At 42.2% G+C, this 16,122-nt stretch overlaps 2 protein-coding genes across 3 annotated transcripts in view; both read right to left on the bottom strand.

Annotated features, from left to right (window-relative positions):
• Window positions 1–400: 400 nt before the first annotated feature.
• LOC122920586 (LRRN4 C-terminal-like protein) lies at window positions 401–4,419 on the bottom strand. The gene is made up of 2 exons (XM_044270210.1): window positions 4,250–4,419; window positions 401–1,373 (listed from the first exon to the last, which is right to left on the bottom strand). The coding sequence occupies exon 2, from the start codon at window positions 1,371–1,373 to the stop codon at window positions 525–527; it is 849 nt and encodes a 282-aa protein (XP_044126145.1). The 5' UTR covers window positions 4,250–4,419; the 3' UTR covers window positions 401–524.
• A 3,744-nt stretch (window positions 4,420–8,163) lies between these two features.
• The window catches only part of BSCL2 (BSCL2 lipid droplet biogenesis associated, seipin), an 85,951-nt gene continuing 77,992 nt past the window's right edge, over window positions 8,164–16,122 (bottom strand). For both annotated transcript variants that reach the window (XM_044270436.1, XM_044270435.1), the window contains exons 9-10: window positions 13,850–13,924; window positions 8,164–9,804 (exon numbers count right to left, since the gene is read on the bottom strand). In XM_044270436.1, coding sequence (XP_044126371.1) covers window positions 9,647–9,804; window positions 13,850–13,924 — 233 coding nt within the window. In that variant the 3' untranslated portion in view covers window positions 8,164–9,646. The remainder of the gene's footprint in view (window positions 9,805–13,849; window positions 13,925–16,122) is intronic.

Below are 16,122 nucleotides of genomic sequence, written 5' to 3' on the forward strand. Positions count from 1 at the left end.
AAAAAACTAGATATTTTAGCACAAGGCCGAAACCATAACAAATCCTGAAAAAATGAAAGGGTCTGAGGACTTTCCATATGCATTGTATATATCAATTAAGCTCCTCTCAGACGAGCGAGTTCCAAGCACCGGACTCGCAGTGTGAGTATGGGGCAGCTCCTGTCCTCCTAGCACTAACGGGGTAAACATAGAATTATATTGATTTATGATGCTATGTAACCCTTACAGTTCAGGAATGTATTGCATAACACTGACATAATGTCAGTCATCCATGTTAAAGTAGAACCAGAGAACCAGCAAATTTTTAACTAAAATGTTGTTTTTACAATTTGTCAGGTATGTGATTTTCTTTTGTATACACAATGCGAGTCAAAACTTCTTCTGATCATATGAAATGATGTAATCATATAAAAATATATTTTATTACAATAAATATCACAACATAAACGCTTCTTTACATTCCCAAGTAATTACATTCAGCAATATAAAACCTCACTCTGTCTTCATAAACTCAATATGACTCTTCACAACTGATCTATACTACCTGCCTTATAGGTGTAGTTAGGTATTCCCGTTTCTTCCATGTTGGCTTCCCTCTTAGTCTTGTTTCTCTTTCTTCTCCAAAGACAGAAGCCCAGAATAATAAGCAACCCTGCTAATGCTGCCAGCCCTAACCCAATTCCTAAATATAGTGACTGCATGGTGGTATGGACAGTCCTGCAGGGACTTCGTATGCTGCCAGCTGGTCTGTCCTCTACCTCATCTGCCAGGCTTTCTCCTGCCTTATTAAATGCTACTACACACACTGTATAGGGAGAACCAGGATAAAGATTTTCAATGGTATATGAGCGAAAAGAGGCATTTAGGTCTAGCCCCTTTTCCAATGAACCCCCTGGTTCTCCATGCAACACTCTGTAACCATGCACAGTAGATGAAGGGGAACACCAGTTGACAGTTATTTGCGTATCACCAAGGAGAACCTCTTTAAAGGGTGGAGAGTCTGGTTTATGCTGTGGACCATCAATTCCTGGGCAAAGACATTTACCGCCTGCTTGCCACTGAATCTCCTCACATAAAGGTGCTAGATGCTCACACCGATCATATTGGCAGGAAACTTTAGCAACAGGTGAGCTATAAGCAACTGTTGACACATCATCTTCATAATCATAATCCTCTTCGGATCCTCCAATGATGAACTCAATCTTGTCTGCAGTGCTTTGGAGCTTGTGTGTGGTCTGCTGCGTCACAGATGTCTGGTTTATGACTGGGAATGGAGCAGCAGTGGTAGAAGAGCTGGAGTTACTACCTTCTTGTGCTGAGCCTGCTGTAAAAGCTAGAAATGGCAGAACTAGCAACAGGAGAGGTAATGCCATCTAAAGGCAGAAATTGGCAAGAAAAAAAAAGATACAACAGAGGAAACAGGTGAAATGAAAGCAGCAAGAAATGGTAGAAAAATTAATGATATTTTCTTTAACGGTGCAAATTTTCATCAGACTGTGCTCTTGTTTTAAAGGGGTTGTCTTGCTGGGACCCACACCTATCTCTAGAATGAAGCCTCCAAAGTGAACTGTGCATGCACGACCGCCCTTCATTCATTTCTATGGGACTGCCAGAAAGAGCTGATCGCTGGCTCGGTTATTTCCGGCAGTCCCACAGAAGTGAATGAAGCTGTGGCTGTGCTTGCCCAGTGTGCTCTCCGTTAAATTCTATGGGATTTCCAAAAATAGCAAACACTGCACTCAGCAGTCTCATAGAAGTGAATGGAGAGCATGCCGAGCTTGTGCGGGGCCTGTTCTGAAGATACTAAGCAGGGATGGGGAACCATTATTTCTGTGAATCTATTTTTCAGTCCTTACATGCACATTTCACTATGAAATTCTGATCCGATCTGCAGATGGCAGGTTATTAAGTAGGAGAAGCTGAGCAGATTGATTTATAGTTTTGTGGTAAAAGATTCAGTATAACTTGTAATTTCCTCATTTAAATTCCTGCTCTTTGTATAGTTAGGAGTTCAGTGGACGGTCATATTCAGCTTACAGCCTTCGGTATATTACTGGACATACATGGACAGTTGTCAATCACTGATAGGACTGGCCACTGAATAAAATACTAATTTCACTGAAACTTTCCCCACAAACTATATATCAATCTACTTCTGCCCTTTTACTCTATATTATGCAGCCAATGCAAGACTTCATGTAAAACGTGACACGTTGCCTGGGGGTTGGCCACTTTCTGGCTACTTGTGACCAATTTGTATGGAGTATAACTCTATGACTTTTACTAAAATAGCCATGGTTCATATTCTATGCCTCGTAGAAAATAAAGAAATCCAGCTTCTGAAAAATGTGTCACTTTATTCCAACATACAGGAAAAAACTTCCAGGTTCTACGCGTTTTGGACTTAAAAAAACGTAATGGTCCTTACTCATGAGTAGATTTTAAAGTTGGAATAAAGTGACACTTTTTTCAGAAGCTGGATTTCGTTATTTTTTTGTCTACAATTAATGTCAGCCTGGACCGGGCTGTGTCCGTGTTTCTGAGTGGCTGAACGCAGGTGAGCGCTGCTTCAATTATTTTTTTCCACATATTCTATGCCTTTTGCACACTGAGAATACCTCAATGACATATTTATTGTAGTTGTAGAAGTGAATGGGGCGGCGTGAAAATCGCAAGCATCCGCAAGCAAGTGCGGATGCGGTGCGATTTTCACGCATGGTTGCTAGGTGACGATCAGGCTGGGGACCCGATCTGTATTATTTTCCTTTATAACATGGGAAAATAATAGCATTCTGAATACAGAATGCTAAGTAAAATAGTGATGGAGGGGTTAAAAATAAAAAAATTAACTCACCGAGTCCACTTGATCGCGTAGTTGCGGATCTCTGTCTTCTTCTGTAATGTTGAGCTGCATGCTAAGGACCTGTGGTGACGTCACATCACATGGTCCAATCACATGGTCTCTCACCATGGTGATGGACCATGTGATGAGCACAGTGATGTCACCACAGGTCTTTTGCCAGATCCTGAAGATAGAACAGAGACCGGCAGCTATGGAGCAGGTAAGTTAACTTTTATTTTATTTTTTTAACCCCTCCATCCCTAATTTACTTTGCATTCTGTATTAAGAATGCTATTATTTTCCCTTATAACCATGTTATAAAGGACACGCAATACGGCCACGGGGGACACGCAGTTGTGTGAAAGAGGCCTAATACAGTACCAGCAAAGAGTAGGAGATTAGACAAACCTCATGTACATTTGCCATGAGGATTTTGAAATCTGCAGCATGTCAATTGTTTGTGCGGATTTCACCCTTTGCAATCCATGGGTGAGATCTGTGGCAAAACCACATCAAATGCACACCAAAAACATCAAGTTACACATGCAGGGGGAGATTTATCAAAACAGTCTTAGTTGCCCATAGCAACCTGATTGCTTTAATTTCCCAAAGGAGCCCTGAAAAATGGAATGGTGGAATCTGATTGGTTGCTATATGGGGCAACTAAGCCAGTTTTCCTTTACACCAGGTTTGGTAAATTTCCCCTGCAGTTTTTGGTGTGGAATTGCACACAAATCCCCATGGTAATTTGTGAGAAATTTCTGCAAGACAGCCGCATCTGTGTGCAGGTAGACTTAGGGTTTGTTGAGACATAGGATTTTCAGAGCGCATTTGGTGCCAAAAACTGGGTTCAATCTGTGCCAAACCATCCTCCCAATGTTTACAATGGTACATCGCGCCGCAGTGGCTGAGGGTTTTTGCCCCATGCAAAACCTAGAGTAGGTCCACACTCGCTGCTACTGCACAATGCTATGGATTTGCCGCACACAAATCTGCAGAGATTATGGCACGTCAGAATATACCAACACAATAATGTGTGTTTCTATTAAAAAGAGCCGAAGCTCATGTGTAGTGGATTATGGAACTCTACCAGCATGTCTAACCGGCATTCATCTGTTAACAGTAACACAGAGACGGTCTATATACAGACAACATAGAAGACACTAGATGTTGTACTACATCTCTCACTATGCTCAGTCAGAAACACAACACTTATACTACCGGTCGTGGTTCTATAACTCCTAGCCTCAGGCTGTAAAAATACCCTGGGAGTTGTAGTTTCACAATAGCTGGGGAGCTTCAGGTTGGAACCTCCTAAACTGTTCCATTGGACTGTTTCCCATTCACTCCTCTCCCGTTATTGCATTTTAGGAGTGGTGTCCATTTCAGGAGAACCCTCTGACTTACCTTTCAATGTAACGCAGCTTCGTTGCTCCCTGTATATTTCAGCCGCAGAGAAATCCTGTCTTTATATAAACACCAGTTATGATGTCATTGCTGAATCACGGACGGAGTATGTGGGAGTGGGGAGTGACTAGAAGGTGATTGGGATGGACGTGACAGGAGAGGAAAAAGGGAAGAAATTGTATAATCCAGGCTTCCAGCACCTTTCCAATGTGCGTGTACAGTAATATGATCTTACAGAATGTTCAGGGCGTGTTCCTTACTGTTTGATAGCAGTAAATCAGGATGTATATATGTGGGGCCACACAGTGTTAACGTGCAGATGCTCTGATAGAAGGGTGCACATGAAGAAAGACCGCACTAAAATCAAAATGGGCCATTCCCCTCCTGCCCCAGGCACTGCTTCAAACTACCTTATATTGAAATAGAAGGTTATATTATTCTGTTTTAAGAGATTAATGTGCTGAGCAATATTTCAATCAAAAAATGTATTCTTCCCATTGGTGCTGTTTGGTATTATTTGACAATTAAAACTAAGAAATATGTAACAAAATCTTCTCACGTTGTCCTAGATAGAAGCTCAACCATATCCACATTCCTTTGCTCATCCCTGTGACAAACTGTAAGACAAGTGGCTGGAACAGAAGCCTCCCTGCTGTGTCCAGGCTGGAGTACAACAAAAAGATCATTAGGTCCAGCTGACCTCCACCCCCTCACTCAGTCTCCATCTGAAGACAGAGAAGATCAGGAGATTAACCCTTTTTTTTTATTCTACGACACGGTCAGGATCATACTGCAGACTGAAAAACACTATTGGCAGCTATATTTCTTGTTTGCTTTTAGTACATAAACAGTAAATATGAGCTTTCTGTTGTATGTGGAGTATTAAGGAGGTTTGGTGGAAGTCAGTTGGGAAGCCCTACTTTTTGTTGGCAGAATTACTGTATTTTAACCAGCTAGGTGATACCTGGCGGGTCCACAAATCAGGGCTAGGCATCCCTGAACAGTGTGCCAGATTTCTGTGGGGATGGACACGGCTGGGCGCATGTCCCTCATAAGGGTCAAGTAGCCACAGGTGGTCAGCGGCTAACCCGAAAACCCAATTTTTGGATGAGGCAGTCTGGCTGGCTGCACACTGTGTGGAGAAAGCAGTTTTTGGCCCCAAGCTCCGGCTGGCAACGGTGCTGCAATTTGGGCTGGATTTCCCTAAATGGTGGCAATGCAGGTATGTAACAAAGTAGTGGTGCTTGCAACCGTTTTCCGGCAAATCATGTGTCATGTTGTTTTCATCTCTGTGAAGTTGGCTTGTGTGCCCTTTATGAGAGCCAATCTCTAGAATGTGATGTAAACTCGGCCTCAACCACAAGTGGATGTTAAGCATGGAAAGGGTATTATAGAAAATGAATGCTGTATTCATATGGTAAAACTCGTGTGCTGAAAGAACAGTGGCAGATTAGAAGTTAATCTAGTTGTGAGTACAGATATGAGGCAGACATATAAATACTTACAGGTGTAAGAGTGCTTTAACAGCCAGCCTATTAGGGTTATCACGATATCAACATTTTTATTCAATTTTGATACCATAAAAGAGTATTGTGATACTCTATACCATGTTAAAAAAATAAAAAAATAAAAAAACACCAAAAAAGTTGTGTGCAATCCATATATTATGGAACGTCCAACCCATAATAGAACAGTCCTGTCCTATCATTTAAAAAAAGAAAAAGGGTGAGGAGGGTGGGTGACCCAAAAATGATAAATCATGCTTTTTTTATTTCTGTTACGGCGTTCACCGCATATGAGATATTTTTTAATAGTTCTTTTTGGGACGCGGCGATACCTAAAATGGCAAACGGGGTCTGGCCGGCTTAGGCAGAGTACCAGCAGAGAGGATTGTTTGACCCAACAAGCAGCTCCCACAGCTTTGTTGTCTACCATCCAGACACAGGTGGCACCTTTAGTACACACTCCTGTCTCTGCCCAAACCATTTCCACGTTCCTAGCAGAAGGAAATGTGGTGATATGGCACCCATTACATGTCCTGCCACTGACAGCCAGCCTTGCAGTATGAACATGAACGAGAAACATGGACTGCTACGGACTGGAACTAAATTGTCTTTAACAATGAATCCAGGTTCTGTTTGGGATCAAACAATGGTCAGGTTCCAGTATGGAGGCCTCAGGATGAGCACTTCAATCCTTGCTTCAGAGCAACACACTACCCCAACTGCAGGCATGATGATCTGAGGAGCCATCACATATGAGAGTCAGTCACCCCTAGTACTGATACAAGGAACACTAACATCTCTGTGATATGTGCAGGACATCCTGTGTTGCTTCTCATAGCAGGGCTTCCAACGGGCATTGTCAGCTGTATAATGCTTGCCCACACACAGATCCAGCCATATCTGCTGAACCTGTATGCCTTGATGGCCAGCTGTATCTCATCTTGTATCGAGGCTAAAGGCAGCCCAACGGTGGACTCCAGCCTCCTTTCAATTGTACAGGTTTCCCCAATAAACTCACATATATCATCATTCAATTCACACATAGAAAGTTTCCAACAACTCCTGGGTGCATTATTTTTTTGTCACTGGAGGTTAAGAGGAGTTCCAGCTACAGATTTTGCACTGGTGCCCAGGACATCCAAGCTATGCCTCCACTTGTTCAATAAATATAGGTCAACATAAATTCTCATCAAGCACTTGCTTGTTGCAACACTTAAGGCTGGGTCATTTCCAGCTAGATTCGACACGAACTAAACTAAAATAAAAAATAAAAAAAAAATGCAGTTGAAACAAGTAAAAGTTTGTCATCATCAGTTTCAGTATGTTCCTTTTAGGTCTCAATCGGATGACCGTATCCATCTTGCAGTCCCCAAATTGCGAATCAGCAAAACACAGATACCAGCCATGTGCGTTACACATTGTACAAAGATGGCAGACCTGGGAGTCTTAATTATGCTCCCTTCTGCCATGACAATCCATTGGGTTAAATGGCTGGGACTGCAGTTATTGCTGATCCCAAATGCTGTGGCAAAGTGCCGGCAGTGCGTTATAGCTGCACCTAACAGCCATCATGTGCTGTAAATGTACGTCGATATGTGGAAACTAATGGCTGTGCCACACATTTAAAGTGCAGGATGATAAAGGGTCATGGCTGGATACACATCTGCTAGGAGTGATTCCAGAGGTTCCACTCTTGTTTTGGCTCAATAAACTGCATAAGGGTACTTTCACACTTGCGGCAGATCCGTCACAAACGGATGAAATTAGTCAGACGGATCCGTCTGACAAATGCATTGAAATACTGGATCAGTCTCTCTGGTGTCATCCGGAAAAACGGATCCGGTATTCATATATATTTTTTTGCATATTTAAAAAGGTCTACGCATGCAAAGACCGGAAAGCCGGATCCGTTTTGCCGGATCAGGCACTAATACACTTCAATGTAAATTAATGCCGGATTCAGCATTCCGGCAAGTGTTCCGTATTTTTGGCCAGAGAGAAAACTGCAGCATGCTGTGGTATTTTCTCTGTCCAAAAAACGTAAGAGGGCCTGAACTGATGCATCCCCAACGGAATGCTCTCCATTCAGAATGCATTAGGATAAAACTGATTAGTTTTTTTCCGATATTGAGCTACTGTGACAGAACTAAATACCGGAAAACAAAAACGCTAGTGTGAAAGAACCCTTAAAAACTGCATGTATAAATATAAAAATAACTAAAAGGGATCATGCACTCTAAGCCTTGTCATCCAAAAAATTAAGTAAGAAAAGCTTTGGCTTTGAAAGTGATAATGCAAACAGAAAAAAGCCAAATACATGTTTTTTTTTTTCAATTGTGAAATCACACTGCAAAATGGACAGCAGTAGGACATCAGCCATGCAATAGTGCAAGGACGAAGTGACACACATTGACTTGAAAGAGTTTATTGGTGTTATTCGGGAGTCTCTAGTGCTCACTGTATTGGGACTTCACAGTTTTATTTAGTTTCATAAAGCAGCCACCCCGTAACACAATTCTATCTGGTCTGTGTATTATGTCGGAATGTTCCTTCTCATTTTCTATGTACCTGTAGTATAGATAATGTGACTGTAGTGAGCAGTTAATATATTACTATTGGTATTGTTGTGTTAATATTAAACAGATATATTGCATATATTACACTAAAAGTATTACTAGGGTCTGTTGCCCATGAGATGAGTATATAAATATATATATATATATATATATATATATATATACACACCTATCAGTGATTTTTGCGGTTTACAGAATAAAAAGTAGTCTTGGTTGTACCACAAGAGCCAACATCTACCAATAAGAAATGGCATTGACTGCACTAGTTCTATTGCCAATTCACCAGGTGAAATGAATAAGAAACACACAAAAAAAACTAAGAACAAAAACACACCAGTATGTAAAAGTAAATAGAAGTCCAACTCCAGTCTAAGCCCCAATTCTTTTTTTCCAACTGAGCACAAGTATATACACCCATTGGCTTATCATGCATGATCGGTCAGAATAATGGATTTGGAATCTATCATGATAAGTGGTAGAATTGGTAGACGTGCCCCTTTAAGTTGGTATTATGGCCATGACTAGTGTGTAGATAAGTACATGCAGTCGGAACAGACAAAAGCTAGAAACAACCTCAGGTATACCGTTGTCGTGTCTGGACACATTCCTAAGCGTACTACTACATGCTAGATCATAAGGTGTGTTTGTAAGACTGCCAGATTGGGAAAAGTTGCAGTGATAGAGGTAAGGAGGAGACTTCCTCTAAGTGTGTGGAATGTGCTGCTGGGTATGGGTTTGTACATCTTAAGATAGGTGAGTCATCACTTAATGAAAGACAATATTCTTCTGTGTGCTGGTGCAAGATAAGCTCAGAAAAAGTAGTGGTGAATAGAAAGCTGTAAGAAGAGGTTCATAGGAATTACTACAAGAAAAGAGGAACATGTCAGAATCCTAGGAGAATTGCAGAAACTTAAACAGAAAAATGAAGCAGTTGGAGGATTCTGTATGTGTAAACTACAGATAAGGAAATTCCTAACCATCATAGTAAATCAGAGAAGTCAAGAAATAGAGTTCAGCTGTCAGGTCCCATGTTAGGAACAAGGTTTCCATTTTCTTCTATTAACCTAAACCTCACCCAGCATCTTCAACCTGTGGGACACTGCGGCTTTCAGGTCATGATGGCTGCTGTATTCGAACAGGTTCCAGATCAATCTAGTAAGCTGTGGCACTGAGGCAGTGGTGGAACAACAGTGTAACAGAACATGCTGAGAGAAGCAACCAGACAACAAAGGAGACACAATGTGCCCTAACTAACTAACCAGGATCAGCTCTGCCACCAGTCTGTAACAAAATGGGGTAAACAAATGTACTGGTTTTCAGTGTGCACTGCACTGAGTAATCCTCTGACGAAGTGTTAATCCAGTCGGAGACTCATTCTGAATGTCCACATTTGGGCCAACAGCTCCAGGGAGGTCTATGTCTTCGGGTAAACTTATGTCAAACTCCTCTTGGTCATCGTTCTCTTCCGTCATTCCTACAGTTCAAGGGAATACATATAAACATAAGCGAAGCATCACTGGTCAAATATTAGATGCTACTAGGGGTACCTTCACACTCACGTTTTGGCTTTCCGTTTGTGAGATCCGTCATGAGCTCTCAAAGCGGTCCAAAACGGATCAGTTTTGCCCTAATGAATTCTGAATGGAAAAGGATCCGCGCAGAATAAATCAGTTTGCCTCCGTTCAGTCTCCTTTCCGCTCTGGAGGCAAACACCAAAATGTTGCTTGCAGCGTTTTGCTGTCCGCCTGACAAAACTGAGCCAAACGGATCCGTCCTGGCACACAATGCAAGTCAATGAGGACGGATCGGTTTTCTCTGGCACAATAGAAAATGGATCTGTCCCCCGTTGACTTTCAATAGTGTGGAAGACGGATCCGTCATGGCTATCGAAGACATAATACAACCGGATTCGTTCAGGACGGATGCATGCAGTTGTATTATTGTAACTGAAGCGTTTTTTCAGATCCATCATGGATCCGCAAAAAACGCTAGTGTGAAAGTAGCCTTAGGCCGAATGCACACGGCCGTGTTTCACAGCCGTGAGCGGTCCGTGGAACCACGCGCTGGATTCCTGCTGAGAGCCGTGCGCTTCCTGCTGCCGCCGCAGTACAGTAATACACTGGTATGATCTATACCAGTGTATTACTGTACTGCGGCGGCAGCAGGAAGCGCACGGCGTCATAGCAACCAATGACGCTGTGCGCTCCTGCTCTCAGCAGGAATCCAGCCCGTGGTTCCACGGACCGCTCACGGCCGTGTGCATTCGGCCTTATACATATGATCTGGTTTATCAATCATGGTAAGAAAGGTTAAAAGAAATCACTAATGTTACAGGACTATTCTCAATATTAACTGGCATCAAGGCTGTAATAGGCTGACCCTGTTATACAGTGCTTTAAAAAAGTATTCATACCCCTTGAACTTTTCCATATTTTTTCAAGGTATACCTCCAAACTTAAATTATATATGTATATTGAGATTTTATGTGATAGACCAAAACACAAGTAGCAAGTATGTGTAAAGTCAAAAGAAAATGATACATGGTTTTCAAAAGTTTTAATAAAAATAAAAAAAATGGAAAGTGTGGCGTGCATTGGTATTCAGCCCAGAGTCAATACTTTGTAGGATCACCTTTCACGACCATTACAGCTGCAGGTCTTTTGGGTTATGTCTCTACCAGATTTGCACATCTAGAGGTTGACATTTTTGCCCATTCTTCTTTGGAAAGTAGCTCAAGCTCAGATGGAGAATATCTGTGAACAGCAAGTCTTGCCACAGATTCTCCATGAGATTTAGGTCTGGCATTTGACTGGGACAGTCTAACTTACGACTATGCTGTGATCTAAACCATTCCATTGTAGCTCTGGCTGTATGTTTAGGGTTGTGTCCTGCTGGAAGGTGAACCTCCGCCTCAGTCTCAAGTCTTTGCCCTGTATTTAGCTCCATCCATCTTCCCATCAACTCTGACCAGCTTCCCTGTCTGTTGAAGAAAAGCATCCTCACAGCATGATGCTGCCACCACCATGTTTCACGGTGGGTCTGATGAGTTCCTTAGTTTGATCACTAATTTTACAGAACAGCTGTAGGTATACTGAGAATACAGTGGACTCTATTTACTAATTAGGTGACTTTTTAAGGCAATTGGTCACACTGGATTTTATTTAGGGGTAATACAGTACAGGGGACTAAATACAAATGCATGTCCCACTTTTCAGATATTTATAAATTAAAACTTTTGAAAAACATGTACGTGTAGCATTATCTTTTCACGTCACATACTTGCTACTTGTGTTGGTCTGTCACAGTGATAGCAAACCTTTTAGAGACCAAGTGCCCAAACTGCAACCCAAAACCCACTTATTTATCGCAAAGTGCCAACATGTCAATTTACCCGAATATTCCAGTCCAATATAGTATATTTTCCATGTACTCTACCATTTAGCTATAGCAGCCTGCCTACATTCAGTGCTCTGACTGTGCTGTTCATAGTGCGCTGATGAATGACAGGAAAAGTCTAAGATGTATTGGTACACCTTATACTTTTTCCAGGGTGCAGGAGCCCACAGAGGGCTCTGAGTGCCACCTCTGGCACCCGTGCCATAGGTTCGCCAACACTGGTCTATCACATAAAACCCCAATACAATACACTTAAGTTTGTGGGTGTAACTTGAAAAAATGTGGGAAAAGTTCAAGGGGTTTGAATACTTTTTGAAGGCACTGTACATACATGAGTGTCTGGCCATATACTTTACTCATGAGATAGATGGATGAATGATTGGTTAGTTGTCTAAAGGATCTTTTTCATGGGCTGATTATTAGGACAGTTATCGGAATGGAGCGTTCCTAGGACTGTTCCTTGCTGGAATCTGCCTTGTGGAAGGGTGCCTTCACATGAAGCAGATTCTGTGGCAGAAAATTCTGCTACTGAAAATTAGTCCCATTCATTTGAATGGGGCAGCAAGCACATGGATTTCTGCAAGCTTCATTAAGGGTACTTTCACACTTGCAGCAGGACGGATTCGACAGGCTGCTCACCCTGTTGGATCCGTCCTTCCGCTATTTCGCCGTGCCGCCGCTCCGTCCCCATTGACTATAATGGGGACAGGGCGGAGCTCCGGCGCAGTACGGCAGTTCGCTGTGAGAGGCCGCCGGACTAAAAAGTCAGACATGCAGGACTTTTAGTCCGGCGGCCTTTCACCATGCACTGCCCTGCTGTGCCGGAGCTCCACCCCTGTCCCTATTATAGTCAATCGGGATGGAGCGGCTGTCCGGCGAAATAGCGGAAGGACGGATCCGACAGGGTGAACAGCCTGCTGGATCCGTCCTGCCGGAAGTGTCAAAGTGGCCTAAGGTGTAAGGAACTGATTTTCAGTTGCAGAATTTTCTGCCACAGAATCTGCCTTGTGTGAAGGCACCCTAAAGGTGCTGACCATCACCCAATGAACGAGCAAACCCTCGTTCCCTGGATGAAAGCATCGCTGATGCATCCACCTAAATCATCATTTCTGTGCAGCAGATTGTGCTGTGTAAACAAGATCTGCTGGCCAGAAATTATGAATCTGTATTGGGAGGAGCGATCACAGAAGCAATCGCTCATCCCCATACAGGGGAGATGAACGCTTTAGAGCAGGCTATCATCAGGAAGAATTTGTTCCTGCTTAGTCAGCCCATTTAGAATATCTATGGCCCACAGCATTACAAACATATACAATTGAGTCTAGACCAAAATGGCAAAATATAGATAACGAAGTGGGAGAGGGGGTGCTAAATGTCCAAATCTCTACATCTCTTATAATCATCCATCTGGTCACATTAGCTGTCTGTCCCATATAAATATTATTTCATCAGACTGCTGGCCATATAAAACACGCCAAATCAATTTGTTGACACATTTTCAGTAAATGCAATTCTGGCAGAAGAACATGACCAAGTAATGTAAAACAAAGCAATTATACAGGATTGATTAACACTCTCATATGTATGGCCAGCTTAAAAGGGAATATCTTGTCAAAATCTTGTTCTCTATGGGATACCATTTTTTAATATTATCTTTAAGGGTGAAAAAAAAAAAAAAAAAAGGCTCCCCCAGGATGACAACTTCTCACCTGTCAACTGGATAAGTATCTGATCGGTGGAGGTCCTACTGCTGGGACCTCCAATGATCACAAGCATGTGGCAGAATTGTTGCAAAAGCTCTGCAACTGTCCCATTCAACTGAATAGAACTTGCAGAAATGCATGTGTCGGCTGCTAAAACAACCCCATTTAGTAGAATGGAATTTATTTTCATTCCGGTGAAGGAAAGAAAATGATTGCCGTGGAGATCAGGAGAGTGCTATGCAGTCCTGCTGCAAATGTAAAGGTTTTACCACATCATATTAACCCAGTTCAGATGGGTCAATGAGAGGAAGAACTTTGCTGGACAGAAGTCCAATACAATCTAACTGGAGAATCAGACTTGTAAAATGGTTGCAATATAGCTTAAACATTAAGGGTGAAACCATGCTGTGTTCAAGTCACCAGTGTCATTTGAAGGGTCTCCTCCAGAGCCTTCTTCTTGACCAAGAGTTTCTGTGTCTAGTGTCTCACTGCGCTCTGAAAGAAAGATTTCTGTCATGACCAAAAGTACAAATCATAGCAAATACTGCCCCAATAATATTTCTCAGTACACCCCCCCAGAATCATTACAACAGTTATGTGACATTTCAAAAAAGCAAGGGTAGTAGACATCGGGAGAAGTCAATTCTGGTAAATGTTTTCTACTGACACATACCCCGCACAAATAAATGTTTAACTTCTGTGGATCTGGACCTCCTCTATGAGCTAGAACCCACCCCATCCATTACACAAAAATTCACTGGTGGACCTGACCCATCAATGCATTACACTGACAACCAGCCATTTGAATGGGCACAGTGTAATATGATACCTGCAGCCGCTCGTTAGAGCATTCTGTGGGCTGTCTTGTGCCATGTCTGGACATTTTTCCTTTTCTTGCTCTACAGCCACAGGTAATATTTTTTTTGTTTTTGTTAAAGGGAACCTGTCCCTGGGATTTTGTGTATAGAGCTGAGGACATGGGTTGCTAGATGGCTGCTAGCACATCTGCAATATCCAGTCCCCATAGCTCGGTGTGCTTTTATTGTGTAAAAACCCAGATTTGATACATATGCAAATTAACCTGAGGTGAGTCAGGGACAGGACTCATCTCAGGTTAATTTGCATATGTATTAAATTAGGGTGTTGGGAAACTCCCAATATTTTGTCCAACCCCAAAGCAAAAAAAAACCCACATAGGTTTAATGGGCCCCAAAATTCCTGACATGCCATTCTTTCCCAGGTAGTATGCCTACTGATACAAAAGTCTCTCCGTTGGGAGGTAGAAAGTGGCTTGAAAGACCCAAGGACCGTTACATCTTCGTTGCCGCCTATTTCAACTGTGAATTGTATGCCATTATGGGCATTTAGGTCCCTCCTCCATCAACTATTTATATTGTGCAACAGGCTGTTTCCTTTGCTTAAACATATCCATATGCCAGGATTCTCAGTATTGGCGATTGTAATATGCTTTTGAATCCTAATCTGGACAAGTTCACAGACGCCTACACTGTTTGCCAAGTTCCTTAAGGAAGTAGGGTGGATGTATTTGTGAAGACTGATATCCCAATAGTGAATTGTAGTCCTGCCACTTCATCGTCCAAGTCATAATTCACTAACCCGCATTTATTTTGCCATAGGTAATCCCTACTATGCTCTGGTATACATTCCAAAGAATATGGCACATACAGTGCATCAGATCAGTCCCCTTTACATCTCTCTATTTCTAAGTCCTCAAAAACTAAAGGTCATTCCTTAAGAATCCAACATTGATGTCCCATGACCCAATCCCAGTTCAGCTATTGCTATTCCTATTAGATTAGGAGTCATTTAGAGATCGATTGCTGGTCTTGGACACGCCGAAAGCCTTTTGGGGAGTTTAAGATCCTCCATTTCGAATATTAAATGTAATATTTCTAGGCAGGAGACCTCCCTGGCCACAATCTGCTCAATTAGAGGCTGCCTATATTGCTAACCCTACAGATGACAATAAAAATTCCTGACTCCATAAAGGACGGTGATTTTTGACTCTATTGAATGAGAAGGCGCAGGGTAAACAATTTTTTTGTAAGCAGTCCTACTCTGAATTGGACAACTAGTTCAGTAAGTTGCTGGCCAATATTGTACATCAAAAACAGGCGTCCCCTGCAGTACCCCAAATTATGGCCCATAATGGCTCTATGGTACTGGAATCTACTGCTATCGAACAGCGTTTCCAGGGGTTCTAAGAGGATCTCTATCAGACCCAAATAGAACATACACAGGGGGATATTGTAAGTTATCTCCAGGATGCTGATTTACCCTCATTGCCCCCGGAGGATGTTACTATGCTAGATGACCCTATCACCACTGCTGATATTGCTCCTCCTTTTGCATCTTTTACTAATGGGAAATCTCATGGGCCGGATGCCATTCCACTGAAAGTGTATGATATGCATTCAAAGGTTCTTATCAATCTTTTAAAATAAATGTACAATGAGGCCTTCAGCAAAACTACATTTCCCTGTAAGAGGCTACTATAGTGGTTCTCCTTGAATCCCACTGAATGTGGGTGTTATCATCCTATTTCATTGTTGAATCTTGCCTCTAGGTTACAGCGGTTATCCCATGACTAAAGTAAAAAATGAAAATCAGACGTCACACATGACAGTCTCTTTCTAACAAAGCTAGAACCAGCCCTGTACCTCACATGGATC

Source organism: Bufo gargarizans, chromosome 10 (genome assembly GCF_014858855.1).
Source record: "Bufo gargarizans isolate SCDJY-AF-19 chromosome 10, ASM1485885v1, whole genome shotgun sequence".
Lineage (NCBI taxonomy): Eukaryota > Metazoa > Chordata > Amphibia > Anura > Bufonidae > Bufo > Bufo gargarizans.

Excerpts from the sequence above, each read along its gene's own strand:
- LOC122920586 (XM_044270210.1), bottom strand. The coding sequence starts at position 1,373 with ATGGCATTACCTCTCCTGTTGCTAGTTCTGCCATTTCTAGCTTTTACA.